General features: G+C 44.0%; 1 protein-coding gene across 1 annotated transcript; it reads right to left on the reverse strand.

The window, feature by feature from the left end:
- Positions 1-1644: 1644 nt before the first annotated feature.
- PGK1 (phosphoglycerate kinase 1) lies at positions 1645-15807 on the reverse strand. The gene is made up of 11 exons (XM_074835323.1): positions 15657-15807; positions 12806-12856; positions 11522-11677; positions 11262-11406; positions 8963-9066; positions 8114-8233; positions 5418-5532; positions 4929-5108; positions 4190-4367; positions 3820-3918; positions 1645-2119 (listed from the first exon to the last, which is right to left on the reverse strand). Exons 1-11 carry the CDS (start codon positions 15719-15721, stop codon positions 2079-2081), a joined length of 1254 nt encoding a protein of 417 aa, XP_074691424.1. The 5' UTR covers positions 15722-15807; the 3' UTR covers positions 1645-2078.
- Between the last annotated feature and the right edge of the window lie 3191 nt (positions 15808-18998).

The following is an 18998-nucleotide window of genomic DNA, read 5'->3' on the forward strand; positions in this document are numbered from 1 at the left end:
GTTGCTTTTGATGAAGAGGGGAAAAAACCCAGCAGAGGTAGCGGCCACACACCAACCTCTCACTGTAAACATCAAGAAAGGAGCTATGGAGGGAAAATCTGTTATTGCTCCATGGGAATCCAGCAACACAGGGGTATAAGAGTGACACTAAAATGGGCCGTGCTGTCACAAGGCCTTGTTTGCCGGAGCCAGACAAGAATGATCTGTTATAAAACATGGTGGAATGTTTGTTTTTGTAGTACTGGATTTCCAAAATCCATAGTCTTTTTGTGGTTGACAAGCTCACTCCTTTCTTTGCCTTGCTACTGCAGCTGTCGGAGGTCTGCACCCCTGCCTGGAAAACATGAGGAACAGCGAGAAAGCAATCCTAGCAAAAATCTGCATCATTCATGCGTAATCAGACAATGCTTGGGAGATTTACAAAGGAGGGGAGGAGGAGGAGAAAACCACAGCACTGCAGTCATTTGCATTATTTCTAGCTTTTTTCTTTGCAATAGTCACTTTTAGCTTTAAAATGTAATGAGTATGTATTTCATACACAGCTTTATACACACTTCAGCGTTATTGGGTTTTAATTTGCATCCCACCGTGACTGAGTAAAATTTGGCAAATAGGCTGTGTCTGTTTATAACACATGTGTTCACTTTGTTTTGGTAATGTTATGTACATACATACAAATTAATTTAAAAGCATACTCTGTCTTGTGGCTTACTGCTTATCTCAGAGTTCTCTCCATGGCTCGTCGTGGCTGCTTTATACTATTCGGGCCACACAAAACCTCCTGGGAAGCACCCTAACGATACTGCTGAGACTTCACTAGGAATAAAAACCAGGCAATTGCTGCTTTACATCACTCACTTTTCTCTGATCAAGCAGGAAGATACACAAACAGCTCAGCTGGATCACTGCATCTTCTTACAGTTCTTATGAACAGAGCCGTGGCTGCTAACATAATCTAAAACATACTTTTGGATGCTCAGAAGCCAATCTGAGTTTGGAATAGTCCTGGGTTTGGTTTAGAGCCACCCTGTGCTCACATCCGGGTCCTGCAGTGAGCAGAGGAGCCAATGCACAACAGTCAAAATGGAAATCCCAACTTCATACATTTGCACCGTGTTGGTGGTCCTCACTGACAGGACTTGCAGTTCTGCAACGTGCTTTAGCCACACACCCAAACCTAACTGTCCAACTGTGTGGTTTTACCATGCTGGGACCTCAAACTTGAGCAAAGTCGCAGTGCAGTTACATTTGCCGGCGACTGTTTTTACCCGCCTGTTTTCAAAATTGCCCCTATACTCAAATTAGATACATTAGTTGCCTATATAAAGCGAGTTCTCTAGATGAGAAACACTTGAATTTGCACTTCTTTTACTAGATTTGCACATTCAAAATTTCATCTTAATTACCTGACGGCAAGGAAGTTTTAACATAGCAGCAGATCTGTTACAATTTACTTCCTTACCAAAGTTCACTTTGATGATGACTGGGTGCTTATAGATCCATTGGACAAAAATAAAAGGATATTTACAAATAATATAATTAGTGCAAAAAGGAAAAATATCACTGACTTGTGATGCTAGGAAGAAGATATTTTAATGCAGACCATTCTAAAAATATCAAAGAAGGACCATATACAAACTGGGAGCACTTTAAATATGTTTATTCAGCAGCTATTACAATCAGCCTCCAAAAAACTGGAGTCCCCTCTTGTTTCTGAACCGTATCAAGTGATGAAAATGCCTGCTAAGAACATTGAAGCTGAACGGTGCACTCCTTTCTGAGAAACAGACATGTCTAACAGGGATTATCTCTTTGAAAAGGCAAAATATAAATATATACACTCTAAATTCACAACAACAGTTTAAATTCACTATGTTAATTCAAGTGGGGTAACAGTGGACAAATCCACATCATGTAAACTGCAGTCCTAAAATATCTCTGCTGTCATCCTCAAACCCTGTCCAGTTTCGGTTTACATTCTGTGATCTGCCTATTGCAGAGCTGAAATACAGAAGCGCTGAAGTGTTGAATCTCAGGGGCTGTGCACAGGACCAGGAAGTGGGGCGATACTCTGTTCTCTACACGTTGCTCAAGGCATCCACGCCAGGAAGAACCTTACCTGTTAGTTAAAAAATAGCAGTAAAGTTAAGGATCCCTCTCTGCCCTTAAAAAACTAACCTTTACACTTGCAACTGCAACATTTAAACATATTTAAAAAAAACCCCAACCACCAAAACACATCAGAAATTGTAGGTTAAAAATAGAAGAGCCTGGCTCTCCGTACACTTCCATTGACAACTGTGGCTCTCAAGGCATACGGGTTACATTTAAACTTCCACACAGTAAATACCTTTTAGGGCTGTAGTGAATATCCAGAGCACAGCTGCACTCCTGTGTCAGCAGACAGATTCTTAACATACCAGTCTCATCAATTCTCAATTAATAATGGTAAATTTCTATCCAAGTCTCTGCTAGGGTCAGATCCAAACACCTAAGATCTTTTTCCATTAAGTTTGATGGCAAACAGATTTTTGATTGGATCTAGGGAGTTGCTGCATACTTTCTTCAATCCCTAGTGGCATGTAAATAGACGTTTGGAGTGTGTGGTGGAAATTTTAAGAATGAATTAAGAAACAAAGCCTCTTAACAAGTCTCAAGTCTTTTAGTGGGACTAAAACACCCAGGTCTAGATATTTACATGCCTCATTCCATCTGATGGAAACAAGGAATATGCTCATCGCTGAGTATGAGGGCCTGGATTATTAAAGTGCAATGTTTTCTAAAGCATTTTTAGCTTTTTGTCCTACTTTAGTAATGAAGAGAGACCATGCTGGTTTTGCCTTTTTTCAGAAAATCCACCTTCTAATGCTCAAGCTGTGTGGCAGTACTGAATTTTAACACTGTTCACAACTTTCTAGTTTGCTGGGGTTTTGGGTTGGTTTCTTTGCCCTTTTTTTTTTTTTTAAATCTTCAGAAGCTTTTCTAATTAGCTAGACTTCCGTTACATTTAAAAGATCACACACACAAACCCACATTTTGGGCCAAAACTTAGACAAGTTTGTCTTTCTGAATAAATCGGTTGCACAGTGTTTCCTTCTAGCCATCTGCATTCTTTCCCTTTACCATCACTCCCTAGGCAACAGAAACAAAAGCTCTGTCTCGCATATAACTGCTGGAAACTAACAGCTGCAATGCAGTTTATTGCAGTTTCTCTTCTACAGCGAAGTTGACAGCATTAGATAATTTACACATATTGGGAAACAGCTAATTACCAGAGGAAATGAAAACTCATTTAGAGAACAATGTAACTCATTAGAAGAATCCTGTAAATTCTCATCATTTTGAATTCCAAGTACCCTCATGCAGGTTTGTAAGTGATCACTAGAGGGCTCCCCAAAACCAGGGAATTTCAAACAATGCACTGAAAAGGAGACTTCTGGCAAAAATTCGAGACTATTCTAATGAGATTTCCCTAACAGAAACTGGGCATTTTAAACAGTCTGGTTAGCATGTCTCAGGGGATCATCTACAAAAGACAGCCCGCTCTCAAGGCCATTTTATTTTCTATTCCAGCATTTTTGCTTTCTGGGAGTGGCAGACTGTGCTGTTTGCAAGAATACTCCATTTTCTTTCCTCCCTTCCTCTAGGAGGCCTATAGAAGAGCAGCAATGAGCAGCTCATTGCTCAAAACCTACATGCAACTCCACGTGATGGAACAGAAAAGACATTCACTCTATTGTGCTTTCTTGAATATCAACACATGGTGGAGCACCCCGAACCACCCAATTTGCTCAAACAAGTTAAGATAAAACAAGTTACCCTCCAGCAGTTCCAGGCTGGCACCACCTCCTGTGCTGACATGGCTAACTTTATCCTCGGTGTTCCACTTTGCACAGCAAGTGGCTGTGTCTCCACCACCTGTAGTACAAACAAAATCAGTGAGACACACAAGAAATTCAGATTTTGTTCAGCTTAAGGACCATAGCCTTGCTATGGGCTGGTCCTTCTCCCTAATACTCAGCAATTTTTAAATGCAGCAGTTTTTAAAGCCCTATCTCCAAGCTGAAGGACAGATGAAAACATGAGGAAAAAAACCCCAAGTTGACAAGTATTTTAAATATGGTATTGGCAAGCAGAAGCTTCCTTCCTACATTTAGAAAGACAAGAACATGCACATACAACTACTTACCAATAATGGTGATGCTGCCCTTTCCAGTTACTTCTACTACTTTGTCCATCAGGGCTTTGGTTCCTTTGGCAAACTTGTCCCACTCGAAGACACCAACTGGACCATTCCACACAATTTGCTTGGCCCTTCCCACCACTTCAACAAACTTCTTCACACTTTCAGGGCCGCAGTCCAAGCCCTAAGACAAGTAAGAGAAGTCACAGATATACTTACTGCCGACCCTCATCTCAAATCACCAATGTCTAGCTGGGATGCTCAGAAGCTTCCCCCTCACCCCTGGATACAAAACAAGAGTTTCTCTGTATGCACTGAATACTGAGGAACAGAAAGATTTGCCAGCAGCTGCTGCAGCAGGGTGGAGTCTGGTGTATTTATCTTCCTAGTACAAATAAGTCATTTTTAAATCAATGTCAGATGCTTGAAGCCTTGGTTAGAAACTTTTGCCAACTCTGCTTAAATTCCAGTCAAATGAAAGGGATTTCTACTCCATTCAGATCTGAAGGTTTTAGAAGAATTTTGCTGTTTTAATCCATATCTCACAAAAGCTACTTTAGACTTAAAAATTCAGGACAAATAGCACAGCTTCAATTTCATTAAACCAACACACTCTACACAGCTTAACTGCCTTCAGAAACCTTTGCAAAGGATCACAATTACTCTTTGTACTCCTTTAAGAGGTGTCCTTCCCACCTCACTGCTGTCTGCTACTTGGTTTAGTCCCTCATCTATTAAAACCTACCATCCAGCCAGCAGGAATGCCTGAAGCCACTGTGGCTTCCCCAGTCTGTGCGTGCTCATCAAATTTGTCTGCAGTGATGAAGTCAACAGGCAGAGTAATCTTCACACCGTTCTTCTCTGCCTTCGCCATCAGGTCCTTGACAATTTTTGATCCCTCTTCATCAAACAGAGAGTTGCCAATCTAGAGAAATTATTTGGGAAAAGCAAGAAAGACATGTTTGCTTAGCTACTGGTCATCACAGAAGAGAGTAGCAGCAGTCAAGCCAAACTGTTCGGACAGCAATTCTGGAAAGACTGTCTTCTTGAAGCTAGACAGACCTAGCTAGACATAGACAGTAATCCAATTTTTGCAAAGTGATTGTCAAGTAACTTCCCAGTGCTCCCTACTCTTGCAGAGAGTGGAGATAGCCAGTTCTCAATACCAGAATATATAAGGGGCGTTCTGACCATATTCCTCACCAGGAGCAGACACAGAATTGCTCTTTCATACCTCCATGTTGTTGATCACTTTGAGGAAGGTGAACGCCATTCCACCACCAATGATCATCTCATTGACCTTATCCAACATGTTACTGATCAGCTGGATCTTATCCTGAACTTTGGCTCTGGAGAGAGAGAGAGAGAAGGAAAAAGAATGAATAATGTAGCCACTGCCCCAAATTCCTCAGACAGAACTTACTCTCTAGTAATCTTTACCTAGGACAGCATGAAGCCTCACAAGGACTTCTTGGATCGAATCAACTGCTATTCAGTAATGGCAATATTGTGACTGTGGCATGTCAAGGCCACTCTCAGAGGATGATTCAACAAAGGAGTTGTTGGGAGTGGGTAGAAAGGGAATGTGGCAATTTAGCAGGTCAGCATGAAACATCAACTTACAAAAGCATTATTCAGCCCTCCATTTTTTTTTCCTATTTAAATATAAACCCCATTTGGCACTTTAGAGCCTGCCTTCCCCTGAGCGCCCAGCAAGGCAGAGATGAGAGCACTGCCATTCACAACCACTGTCCAACCCCGGATCCTCTGCACCAGCCACCCCACGCCCAGCTCCTGTAAGCTGTCCAGGCCTGGCGCTCCATCACACTCACAGTACAGCTTCAACCCATCACAATGATCTGTGATGCAGAACTGCCCTGCCCAAAAGCAGACGACTGCTTTTGGCACAAGAACCAAATGATAACGGAACAATACCAAAATTTCTTCATACAGGAATGGCAGAGGAGGCAGTAAATAGACACAAGTCTCCTGTCTTCCCTCTTAAATGCCATGTATGGAATTTTTGTTATCTAAAAGAAAGCTTCATAAAAGACCTTAGAAACAACCCTGAGCTAAACCTAGGCTGGCACTTGGGAGACTTGCATTATAGTCTTAGTTTGAGCATGCCCTGCTTGGTGACATTAGACAAGACCACTTCCTCTTATTGCTTTAGTAGTTTCCGCACCTCTAAAACAGGGATAATGATATGAACTTCATTAATAAAACAGTTTCAGACCTAACCATAAGAAACAGGTAGTGCCTCTACAAATCCAACCTTAGTGACCATGGAGGGCTCTGGTTTGAACCAGCCACCAACCCCAGTTTAAGCCATGAAGTTGTTAGTGTTGCTACACTGTGGGAACTGAACTGGTAAAGAAGCGTTGATGGGATGGAAGAGAGCCACAGCAAAACCCCTCAGGGCCCATCTTGCCATGTGCAGTTCCAGGCTAAGAGATGTGAAGGCGAATTAGGTATTTGTTTCTTTCCTTTGCACATACCCTGTTCCTGGCACTGAATTACTTCCCTGCACATGGTCTTTCCTTGCCAACACATTTCGTTTCCACTTTATTTGTTAGTACAGTTGTTCTCAGTTCATCTTCTAGGCCCGATTTTGTTATATATAAGCAGTAACAAACCTGCAGCTGGACCACATGCAACTTCCAAGTGTGACTTCCCTCTGGTATAATTGAGCAGGAGTTGCTCAATCTGCTGTCCCATCTCAGAACCAGCTGCGTCACCAGTGGAATGGTGGTGCTTTCCAACAGCTAAAGGTATGTCTGGCTCTGAACTGCTCTCAGAGCTCCTCCTGTGACTAAGATGCAGTTGGCCACACAATCAGTTCAGCATCAAGCTCCTAGTCTGGGTCATGCTTATCACCCTTGTTATACACCTCTCAAAAAAAGGTTATTTTGTTCCCACTGGATTTACACCACTTCCAGACTTTATTAACAGGCCTGACATTTTAACATTTTGGCCTTCCTAGCTGCTGATCTAACTTAAACATCTGATAAGGTAACTAATAAACTTTCCCTTGGTGATATGCCTGCAAATTCCAAAGGCAATGAGGAGTGTATAGCACTTATTGGTGGGTCACCTACAGCTGTAAATCTTGGAAAGGTACTAATAAGAATTTAAAAAGCATTAAAAGCATTGTTCAGTATAACCAAGGTTGTAACCAAGGTCACAGAAGTTTAAAACTTTATGTGAGAACTGAATACTACACTTCTTAAAAAACATATTTATGGGTGCAAAGAGCAAGAATAAGCCACATACTTCTACCAAGAACACATCAAGGTTATGGTGTCCCAGCTTTGTGTTACTTATAAAGTATTTATTTCACCTGATGAACTGAAATACACTATCATAGAACTACAGTGCTGAAGTGCGTGCACACGTGACGAAATTGGCAGCAATGGGAACCTATTTCTACACAGAAACAGTCACTTGGTTTTGCACCATCAAGTTTCTTTGCACGCTAGCTGCTGTGGAAGAGGGAGGCCCATCCAGCTACAGCAGGTCACCATTGCATAATGACAGATCGTGTCAATTTACACAGTGCTGAGCCTGCAGGATGCTTGTACTCTGAACTGTGGAGGAAAGGTCACTGACAGTTTCAGGGCCATCATGTGTATCTAACAGCTCTTCTGGTTCATCTGTACAACAATCTGCTGTGGACTATCTCAATTTGGGGAATGTAAGAGGTCAGGAAATACAATGAGCAGACCTTGATAGTATCATCACAGGAGCAGACATGGTCAGTTAATTCCTCTCTAATCCACATCTTGCAGAGATCTCAGGATTTAGCTACAAATCTGAACTGTAGGTAGTGTTAAAAGGAAAGCACTTGTTTGAACCAAGCCGAAATAAATTTTCATTTCTTACAGAGGAGTTAAAAGAGAAATATGGAATCGGTATGTTCTTGAGTCTTACCCTCCAAGAATTGCTAAGAAGGGTCTCTCCGGACTCTCTAGGGCCTTAGCAAAATAATCCAGTTCTTTCTTCATCAGGAAGCCAGCAGCCTTCTGAGGCAGATTGACGCCTACCATGGAGCTGTAGAATAAAAGAGTGAGGAAAGGAAAATTTTTCTATCAGTACAGGTCCAAACACCCCTGTGTCTCACAGCATTACAAAGCTAATCGTTTAATCAGCTGCAGCAATAAGAATAGCTACTACCTGCAATGAAAACAAACACGAGGTTTTTGTTTTCCTAGTTTGATAAGATGGCTGGACACACTTAATTTATGAGATTGTTTTTGCACAGACATATTGATATGCAAGACATTTACAGAGTTAACTAGTGATCCAAAACACTGAGGGATAAATAAGCATAGCAAGAGCAGAGATGTCTTCCTCCAATAGCAGCATTGGATTATGAAATCAGGCTCAAAGCGGACCACTAGAGCTTGCAAGTACACAGATCTAAACACAACTCCATGACAATAATCAATCTGGAGCTATTAATCTTTTGGAAAGGAGGTCTCCTGTAACTGCAGGACAATTTATACAAGTCCTAAGCAAGTAATTTTTCTATCTTCAAAGGCTAAAAAGTCAATCCAAGTCTTAAAAGTTTCAGCTGTCCCCTGTTCCCAGTGGCAAACTTGAAGAGCATACAGTACTGACAACTACCTCCACTAAATCCATTACTTGGGAACAAACACACCAAAATGATAATGGGATAAGCCCAAAAGGAAGTTAAAACTCATTGGGGCAAAGCTGTATGTGTTTCCATTGCAGACATCATTCTGCAGTTCTGCCTGTGAAAGGAAGATGGATACACACCTGTGAGCTCGGTGGGCAGTTCCAAACGCATCATTGACATAGACATCTCCCAGTTTAGAAAGAGAGGCTCTGAAAGCCTCCACTTTTGCAGGCTCAGCCTTGATCTAAAAAGAGAAAAAATGACAAGTTTGTGCTATTCAGGCACACAGAGTTGATTCTGAAACTAAAGTCAAAGTCAGCAATTTGACTTGTAAACCCAAAGCAAAGAAAGGTCAGCTGGAGAAACTCATCAGTTCATTCTGTCAGTCTCTATTTCATATGCTCTTTCCCAGTCCAGTAGGAGCCACAAAAAGGTTTAAGCGGTTTAAACTTCACGTTAAACTCCCTGACTGCTATTACAGGCATGAGGACTGCTCCCACTTCCAAGTTTCTAGTCTATCAACAGAGCAGGAATGATCTGCAGCACTACCAACCTTTCAGTCTCCCTCCAACAGATTTCCAGTTTTGTGCTGTGAACACAGGTAACACAGAAAGGGTGTGCAGAGACAAAGTAATGCTGAGATAAGACAAACTCACACTTGTTTACTGAACTAAGAAAGTGTGGCCTCCAAGTGCCACGGGTAAAAGGATGAGCTCCTGAAGGACTGCTTTAGCAACTGCACTGAGGATTAACTTACAAGTAGCCCACACACTAAAACAGGCCACAGTTAAAGCAGCCAACACAGGAAAGCTGGAGATAAGCTTAGCATGTAGTAGGCAAGGACAGATGCATTTCTGTTAAAAGGCTTTTTCTCCATCCTCCAAGCATCCTACGAAATCCTCATGGGATGGCTCAGTTTTCTTTCCCACCATGGAAAGACAGCAGAGCTTGCTTTGACAGCAAGTGACTGCTCAGACCTGGTTTACCACCACTTGCTCTTAAGAACAGCTCAGACTGGCAGTGAGGTGATCACCATTCCAAGTGCCTTTCTGCTTTGTCAGCTCACCATCCCAAGTGAGGGCTCTGCCAGCACCCAGCTGTAACACCATGGGGACGACAGCAGGAAGGTACTCTAGGACATGGCAGATGGGTTCAGCACAGGTTAGAGCCCTTTCATCCACACAGCCTGAGCAGAAGACAAGCCAAATGGACTACTCAGATTAGAGAACAATGCTGTCAACTGCTCCTTTGCTTGGTAAATTGCCTGGCTTTACACAAAGAAATTAAGTGTTCCTGTTAAAACCAGTAACATCTGTAAGCAGAACACAAGTGGCTCTGAAGGAAGGAACCACTACCACTTGATCTGCTTTGTAAACGCACAATTTCTAAGCACCAGCTAGTAATGTGCAGTCCTGTATTGCATCACTATTTCCATAGCACTGGCTTTCACCTCCATTACGACAAGAAGCAGGTCTGTCAACAGCACCTCTCCTGTTGTGCTCAACTGCAGCGCACCCTTCCATATGCGTACACCCAGCTCAGCAATCTGAGAGTTACAGAAATGCGCAAAACCAAGGGACTGTTTCCCACAGCAAATTAAACTCTTGCCCCACTCTTCTTCCTGCCACCATACTGGCTTTCAGTGGCACACAGTTCTAATAGCAAATAATTCCAGACTTGCTCAATTTCTCATTGGCATCTTCAAAATCTTACTGGTTCTCTGGGCTATTTTTCTAAGCTACCGGAGTCTTGTGTCAGCCCATAAAGGGCACCACACGAGGTCAGCATTCCGCTCCACACACTGAATCTGAAAGGAGCCAAGGCCTGCATAAAGTCAACGGGGTCACCATCGCTAAGAAAAGCAGCTGTCTGGAGCAAGCATTCTTCCTGACCTTCAAGAAAATGTCAGAGGTGCAAGGCAGCCTGGTTCTACATGACTACTTTTAAGAGCAGACAAGCTTATAAAACGGTTTGATAATCCCTATGCTGCAGAATGTTTAAACGTTATATTAAAACATTAGCCAGATAACCACGAAAGCAGCATCATTCTTATGACCCCAATGGCACAAACCATCTCCCACAAACCTTGTTTTTTGTTTTAGATATCCCAAAATAAAGTGTAATAAGCAGCAACCAATTTCCTGCACAGCCCTATTTTGCTCATTTTTCCTTCTTTTACAGACTAGACCACCTTTGGCAGTCATCTATAGCCTTCCACTTAAGCTGTTTCATCTTGGAAATTCCAATGCATTTGACTCAAGTTTTTGCGCAGCATGTTACAAATGATCAGACATGTTGAACTAAAGATCTTTGACATCCTTCTGAGAGCAAATTCATAAACAGCATTTTGAACAGACTGCTGACTCCCTGCCACTCTGCAGCAAACAAGGTTAGGAAGACCAGAGCAGGCATGCGCAAAAGCTAGACTTGAAGTTTCACCTTGTTCCCTGAAGCATCCTTTCCTTTCCCTTCTTCTTCTACGTGGAATCGGAGGTTCTCTAGCAGGATGATGGAGCCAGCTGCAGGATTAGCACAGGCCTTCTCCACCTCAGGACCAACACAATCCTTCAGGAATAAGACCTCCCTGCAAACACAAGAGACACACTGTCATCCCACCGGTGAAACCCTTTCACAAAGGAAGGCATCCAGGTCCACTGACAGAGAGGGCCTGATGCATCCGGATCGCTCTTCTACTTCACCTGCCCATGAGCGCTTTAAGCTCCACAGCTACTGGGGCCAAGGAGAACTTCTCAGGCATGGGAACACCATCTGGGCGACCCAGGTGACTCATCAAAACCACTGACTTGGCTCCATGATCCAAGCAGTGCTTGATGGTAGGAACAGCTGCCTTGATTCTGTAATGGCAGAGAAGAACAAATTAAAAAGGATTCAAGTAGAGTTTACCAGGCAAGCAGACTTAGTGACCACTTACACAAGAGCCCTGGGAGATGTCCCTCAAAAATGACAAAATAAAGGGAGCACAAGAGCTGGGCAGAACAATTACTGAAGAAGTCCATCCTACCTCTGGCATTCCCACAGTTCAGCTTACCTCTCATCAGAAGACAGCAGGGCATGACCATCAGTAAGTCTCCTTAGGGACACTGGGCTCCTTAGCAACCTATTCTGGCTAGCACATCTAGGAGACTAACCCCACAGAGCACAGCTTTCCCTGTGGAGCCAGCCCAACCTACTCTTCTCCTAGGGACTGTGACAACCCTGAAGCACAGTTCAGAAAGCATCAACAAAATTCTCTGTCCCAGCATGTTTCCATATGTTTCACTGTTATCTTCCATGCAACAGAGGACACAGAAGTGAAATGCATTTTGTCATCTAAATTCTGTTGATTGCTTGTAGCTAAGAAATGCCAGGACACACCTGAACATGACCAGGCTTCCTGGTTTAGTCTGTGATCCTGAACCAATAAAGAAATGGTGGGGATGCTGAGCAGTGAGCATACTGTGAACAAAACTGGCATTTGCCTGCAAGTGTCACACAAGCAAGAGAAGACATTTGATATCACTGTTTCTAAATCCTGTGATTTGTATGCTGCACTAGAACAATTATTCTAACATAAACCAACAAGTTAACACAACTGCAGGAGGCAGAAAGTCTTCTGGATACTACCAACAAATAAATATAGCAAGTTTTCACACACAGTCAAAGGGATGTGGTAGTGAAATGGTCATAACACTTAACCGTATTTAAAGAATGAAGTTTAGGATCTGTACAATTAAGAGACTTTTTTTATATACTTTCCACAGCAGCTACGGTGAGAAGCCTTGTAGTTAGTGTAGTTTGCTAATAGCTGCAGGGGTTTTAATTAACAATTGTCAGACCTTCTCTGAGACACCTTTAATATTCTGGTACAAGCAATGACAGCTTAATTGTGGTAGCATTCCAGGTACTGCTAACAGAAAACTGGACAAAAGTCAGAAAGAAAACAGACTTCGGGGCTTCCATTTGGGATAGAAATTATGGCTCACCTTTGATTGTTGGTTATTTTGTGATCCTTCATTGGAACATTGAAGTCAACCCTAAAAAAACAGAAATAAAATTAAATAACAAATTTCTTTTACAAAGAGTGAAAGAACCTGCCAGTAAAGGCACTGGTTAGAAAAGCAATGTTACAACTGGAGCAAGATGTTTAGCTCTGTCTTTTACAGTTCTGTTTTGAAATCAGTATGTCATTAGCCATTTTTGCTTGTAATAATAGAACACAGAGAACAAACATCTGCTAGAATGACTTAGTAAAGCTATGCCACCAATACATCCTAATACTCACCACTGCAGTAGCAATGATGCTGAAGCAGGAAATAAAACTGAGATTGAACAAGCTCCCCACAACCTTTTCATTAAACAACACGCTCTCAGATCACCGATGGAGCTTCCAAGGGAAAGGAAGCGAATAATGAAAAGTGACATTGCGTTCCCTAACGAGGCCTCTAAAATACTTGGTTGGACTACCATAGCAAGAGGCAGGCTCAAGGAAGCTGTCCAGTTATTGCCTACAACTTCGAATTTCTGTTAGTGGCAGCTCTAATCTCTCTGCAGCCGAGTGCTGTGGCTTATCACATTCCCAATGGGAGACCTGACATGGATCCAGAGGTAACTTCCCCACCGGTGCCAGATGAAGGGATGGAAGGGAGGAGTTTCCTCAGCCATTTCTCACCAGCATACCTTGTGCCCATGTGCTGACTAGCAGCAGCAGGAAGCTGGGTTGCGTAATGGCGAAGGCAGGAATTACTCACAGAGCTACAAAGGGAACATCTAACCGACTGTAACAACGTATCACAACAAGGAAAGTGAAATACGGTGTTACAGTTCAGCCTTCATTATTCTGTATCTATATTAAAGAATAAAATTCTGCAAGTTGCTTGAATTGTCTTGCAACCTGCTCAGCATGAGCAACTGAATGAAAAAAGCTGCCAGCAAAACAGGAGTAGCTGAGCAGAAAGAAATTGAACTGGCAGCTCCACAGTACAGTGGACTAATTCGACAAAGGGGAAGGAAAAGCACCATTACCGTGCTATTATTTTAAAATGAGAGAACAGAAGAAGAGCTCGCTTTACAGAGCCATCAGAGCTACAAAAGAAAGACCCAGCTCACTCTTCTTCCCCACTGCAGACAACTGAAATCTGAGCTCCCCTTGAACCCTCTCTCCTCCCCATTCCCAACTTCTCTTGAAGTTTCAGCATTAGGACTGGAAGATAAGCAGGTTATGAATATGCCAAAACTATGATGAATATGAGAAGAAAAAGAGAGGTATCAATTTTAATAGTACTGTGAGCACATGGTGACTCTCTCTTCAGGGAAATGAGATGCAGATTGGCACGTCATCTGCCGTTTCACTCAGTTTTAGTAGCCGGTCACAGAATTGCAAAGACAGACACGTGCATTAACTATCAGAGACCAAGAGCTGGCTAACCCATCCTCCGCTAATGGAAGCTGTTCTCTGTAACAAAACTCAGAAAAGGAAAAAACAGTCAGGAAAAAAAAATAATCAGTTGTTAGAGAGATAAAAAGATCTTTTGTTGTACCAGATTTAGGAAGCACATGCAAATTCTGACCTAACTTCTTCAGTACGGATTATGGGGACTGGCTTCTAGTCATCAAATTTCTAGGGAACTACTTCAAAATAAGACACCAAAGAAACAAGATAAAAAGGGCAAGTGGTCTGACACAGACTACAGGGAAAAGAAGTTACCATTTTTCTGTATCTGCCTACTCCCCCAGCAAGGTAACAGACACATGGTAGTCACGCAATGGTGACCTTGGACACAGAATCCCAAAATAAAGAATATTTCAAGCAGGAGGTATCATGATGTACCCCCGTGCCCTTACCGCCCAGTATTTGGCAGCAATTCCAACATCAGACTTTCAGCACACCTTGAGGTTTTATAAATACGCTATGAATTCCTATTTTGGGTTTTACACCAGGACATGCTGAATACCTGCAATTCGACCCTTCTTGCAAAAAAGCATAATTATTATTTTATTTGGGTAGCGGGCCAGAGCCATATTTTCACTTTTTCATTGCAACACTTTCTGGATTTGCAGGAAGGAAAAAGAGAACTGGGGAATAAGCTTTTTTTTGTAGTGCTTCAGCATAAAAGCATGGTAGACTGGCCAGTTTTCCCCTCAAACTGCCTGTGGATGATCCATGTGCAAGCAGAGCAGTTTGCCAAGGCAGAGTTCCTGCGGTTCCAGCCCCGGGGTGCGCGGGGCGGGCCCGCCGGCGCCTCCCCCCCCTCAGTGGGCCCGAGCAGCGCTGGGCACCATCCTCCTCAGCTTCGCCAGAGCTGAGCCAGGCCTGGATGTACACTGCCCCCCCCTCACAAGGGAACAGATACGGTTCTCTGATGGGTAATTCAGGATGCACAGGGCTCTTCCAACAGTTGCCGTAGGGGGAAAAAAAAAAAAAAACAAACCCAACCAAACCGAAACTAAACCCCCCCACAAAATGATCTGCCGAGCGCAGAGAAGCAGCTGCGGAGGACTGAGATGACTTTACTGCTGTCTGGAGAAAGCTGCGCGGAAACCCGCCCGCGCCCCAGGCCACGGGGAGCCCGCCGAGCCCCACAGCCGGGGCGGCCTGCCCGGACCCAGCGAGGCGGCTGGCGCAGGTCGGCCCCACCGGGGCCCGGGAGCGGCTCCCCACCCTCCCCCCTCCCCGGAAGGCACCCACTCCCCCCCCGCGGCCTCCCGCCCTCCTCGCGGGGCCCGGCCGGTGCTGATGGCCGCCCCCGCCACAAGGGCACCAGGGGCGGCGGCCCCGGGCACTGCCGCGGCCGGGCCGCTCCTCCCCTCACCGTGCGGCGGGCCTCAGCTCCTCACCTCATAACGACCCGCTTGCCCTTCACGTCCACCTTGTCAAGGGTGAGCTTGTTAGAGAGGGACATGTTTGCTTTGCTCTGATCCAACCCCACGCTCCGCTCCGCTCCGCCGCCACCCGCGCTCTGCCGCAGCGACCGCCAGACCCGCCGGCACCCAGCCCGCCCCGCCCCTGCCCGCCAACGATTGGGCCGCACTGCCCGCCGCGCATCGCTACTGGCCGAGGCGCCTGCCCGTCGGCAGGGTGCCCGCCCCCGCGGGAGGCCCGGTCACGTCCCGCACGCAGCCGGGCCCGGTGGCTGCTCTGCAGCGGCTGGGAGCGGGGCGGTTCCCCACAGCGTCGGCCTGAAGCGGGATCCCGGGAGGCAGTTCGAGATCTAGCCACGGATTTAAAAAGATGTTTGACTGTAGAATTAAAAATCAATCTGCAAGTGCACCATACAAGATGCTTTTTCTGGAGAAGAAAGCACAGCCCTTCCTGCAGGTAAAGTAAACCTGCCTGGCTCACAGCGATAGCATTCTTCCCGCTTTTGGAAATAATCAGCTATGTGTTTTGTTTCCTCCTTAAGTACTTGATCAAATTTCACTGAAATGAATCCAACCTCTAAACATCCGAATTAATTTGAGGATAAATTATCCATAAATGTTGAATGTGTATCAATTGGTGGAATCCTCCACATGAAGATGCCTGCACAGCCAAGGTGTAGGTCTGGTGGAGGCCTAGCATCTCGACTGCAAGAACAAGACAAAACCAGGATATTTTAAAGCGACCTGGATAGAATAATACTTTTCAAGACAACCAGGAAAAAAGCACTGTTTAAAGGGATACACTTGCCAGCAGTATGGGTTTTGTGTGCTGTCAAAAGATGGCCTAGCCTGCCATATGTACACATATGTGTGTGGCATGTAAAGCAGTGTAATGGACTGTATGCTGTATAAAAAAGGAGCTCATGGTCTTTTGACTTTTACCCATAGGATAGTTAGGCCTTTCTGTTGGCAGGTTTTTTTGCCGCACTCACTAGATATAAAGACACTTCTGAGAAAATTGTGATGGCAAGCTGAGTGCCTGACAAAATCAGTTCTTTGCTGACAGAAAGGCTAAATGCAGAGGAACAGCCTACAACAGGCAAGCAAAGTGCAGGCAAAACAGAAGAAAACAGGTGTGCACTTACAAGAAACAAAATACAAAGATATGTAGACACCCAAACAAATGCATTGCTCACACATGGATGAAAACCTCCAGCCTGTGTAGGCTCTGGGGCAGAGGATCAAGACTTGTCAGAAGGCCCGGAAAAGCCTGAATGGGCCTTAAAGACAGGTTAGAGACACCTGTTTACCTAAGTTATGTGGCAATAAAAGCCAAAATAACACAAGTGGGAACAAACTAATAGGTGATGTGAAATCACCTGTTAGGTGACCACCTATTAGGATGGAGACCAGGCAAACATTACCATAGTTTATCATCTATAGCTATAAATCAGGGTTCAAATTAAATTTGGTCTAGCAGTGGTCTCAATATAGACTGCAGAGTAAATCTGGAGTATATCCAGGGGTCCCTCCTGCGAATTAGTAAACCAGTCCTGAACTTCCAATAGCCAGCAGGGTCCTTGTAAATCAGAGGACCTGGACGGTGCTGGCAGTATCACCAGTGGGCAGGGACGTCTGGAAGTACTGAGGCTGATACAACATTCACCACGGCCCAAGAGTCAAATCCTAAACTGGTCCTTTAGGAATCCAGCCTTCCCAGCATCTGGGAATGCTCCATTTTCAGATCATCTTCCAGGGTTTGTTCAGCAGAAGAGCTCTCTCAGCTGCCAAGAGATGGTTTTACCCGCAGAGCCTGAAGGGCAACTGACAGCAGGTGAACAAAGCTCACATTAAAGGGACTCTGGGTGAGAAGATAAGGAAGGGGTACTCCAGATCCACAGGAGCTGTAACTATTTCACTGTTCTGAATCTATTTCCTTCTCCCTGTTCTACTTTGCGCTGTGCTGCTTTCTTCAAAGGCAACGGTTAAATTCCTTGATGCTGACTCAGAAAGGAAGGCTCCTTTCAGCTGAAGTCCATCCTTGCAGCACCTATTACTTTCCCCAGTAATCGGATTAATTCATTAGTACAAGAGCTTGCATGCCACCTCCTAGGGGTAAAAAAGTATGGAGGAGAAATGTCACAGTGCATGGCATGAACGCAGTAACTTGAGCACTCACAGTAATGTAAGATAGAAGATAGCTATATACCACAGCTGACCGAGGAGAGGGGACAGTGGGACACTTGCTAAGCCCCAGTCAGAAGACAGCATTCAGGAATAAAGGACTAAGGGTGACAAATAAAAATCAGTAAATAAAACCCACTAAGAACACTCTACTCAATAGGACTAACTCTACTACAACCATATTCATCTAATAGTCTATAGAGTATTGTATAAGAAGTCTGTAGTCATCTGAAATTAGAACCTTAGTGCAGTTATAAGAATCTGTTGTTTCAGGCAGAACTACAGCCATAGTTCATAAGGTGTACTCTGGTTTTACGCTTGCTTGCTTTTTCTCCATATTTTGGTGAAGAACAGAGGTAGGGGAATAGGGAGGAAGTCGCACGAGAACTTGTGGTGGCAGAACATAATTCCAGATGAGATGCAGCCAGGACACCAGAATTTGTGCATTTTAAGGAATTTACAAAGAAGGGGGAAACATTACAGGTGTGTTCAAGACTCAAAGCTCATTTCCATGCTTGAGTCACCTTTCTGTCCTTCCCTCCTGTTGTGAAATATTTGGAATATACTGCAAATATTTAAAGAAAAAAAGAGCCCATGCAAACAGTTCAAAACTTGTGCTTTTAAATTAACCAGTACAACAAAGCCAGGAGGTCAAAGGGCTGGTAACAAAAAAAAAAAAAAGGATCTGGCATTAGACTGGCATTAGACCTGTGACCATCCTAGGAAGTAATTTCTAGGAATACGAAACAGAAGCTGTACTTTAGACTGACATAGCCATCGCCTGTGTGATCCTGCCTGCTTCATTTTGCCAGAAGGAATGGGATTGTGGCAAGTTCAGACAGATCATGGGCTTTGGTGCACTGGCCTGCATATTTATATGAATCAAACCGAAGGGCTGTGGTTTGGAGACCAGTAATCTGCATCTTCATCTGTGTTGCATGATCCAGTCTTCAGAAACTTCCTGCTTTTATAACCACCCTCTGTATTTTAAGCTTCTGTTTAAAGACAGGTTCCAAGTTTTCTTTTCTCCTTGCAGTAGTGCAATATTCAAGCACAGGTATCTTGTAGGAAAGATGAGAGCATTCTTGAGAGAGAGAGATGGAAGAAGTTCAGGAGAGAGACTGAGAAATAGCC

Source organism: Strix aluco, chromosome 10 (genome assembly GCF_031877795.1).
Source record: "Strix aluco isolate bStrAlu1 chromosome 10, bStrAlu1.hap1, whole genome shotgun sequence".
NCBI lineage: Eukaryota > Metazoa > Chordata > Aves > Strigiformes > Strigidae > Strix > Strix aluco.

What these genes read in the sequence shown, in the direction of transcription:
- PGK1 (XM_074835323.1), bottom strand. Translation starts at nt 15,721, where the DNA reads ATGTCCCTCTCTAACAAGCTCACCCTTGACAAGGTGGACGTGAAGGGC. An exon ending in GGCAAGCGGGTCGTTATGAG is followed by an intron (nt 12,857 to 15,656) that starts GTGAGGAGCTGA and finishes CTGTTTTTTTAG; the next exon opens with GGTTGACTTCAATGTTCCAA. An exon ending in GGGCAGCATCACCATTATTG is followed by an intron (nt 3,919 to 4,189) that starts GTAAGTAGTTGT and finishes TTTGTACTACAG; the next exon opens with GTGGTGGAGACACAGCCACT.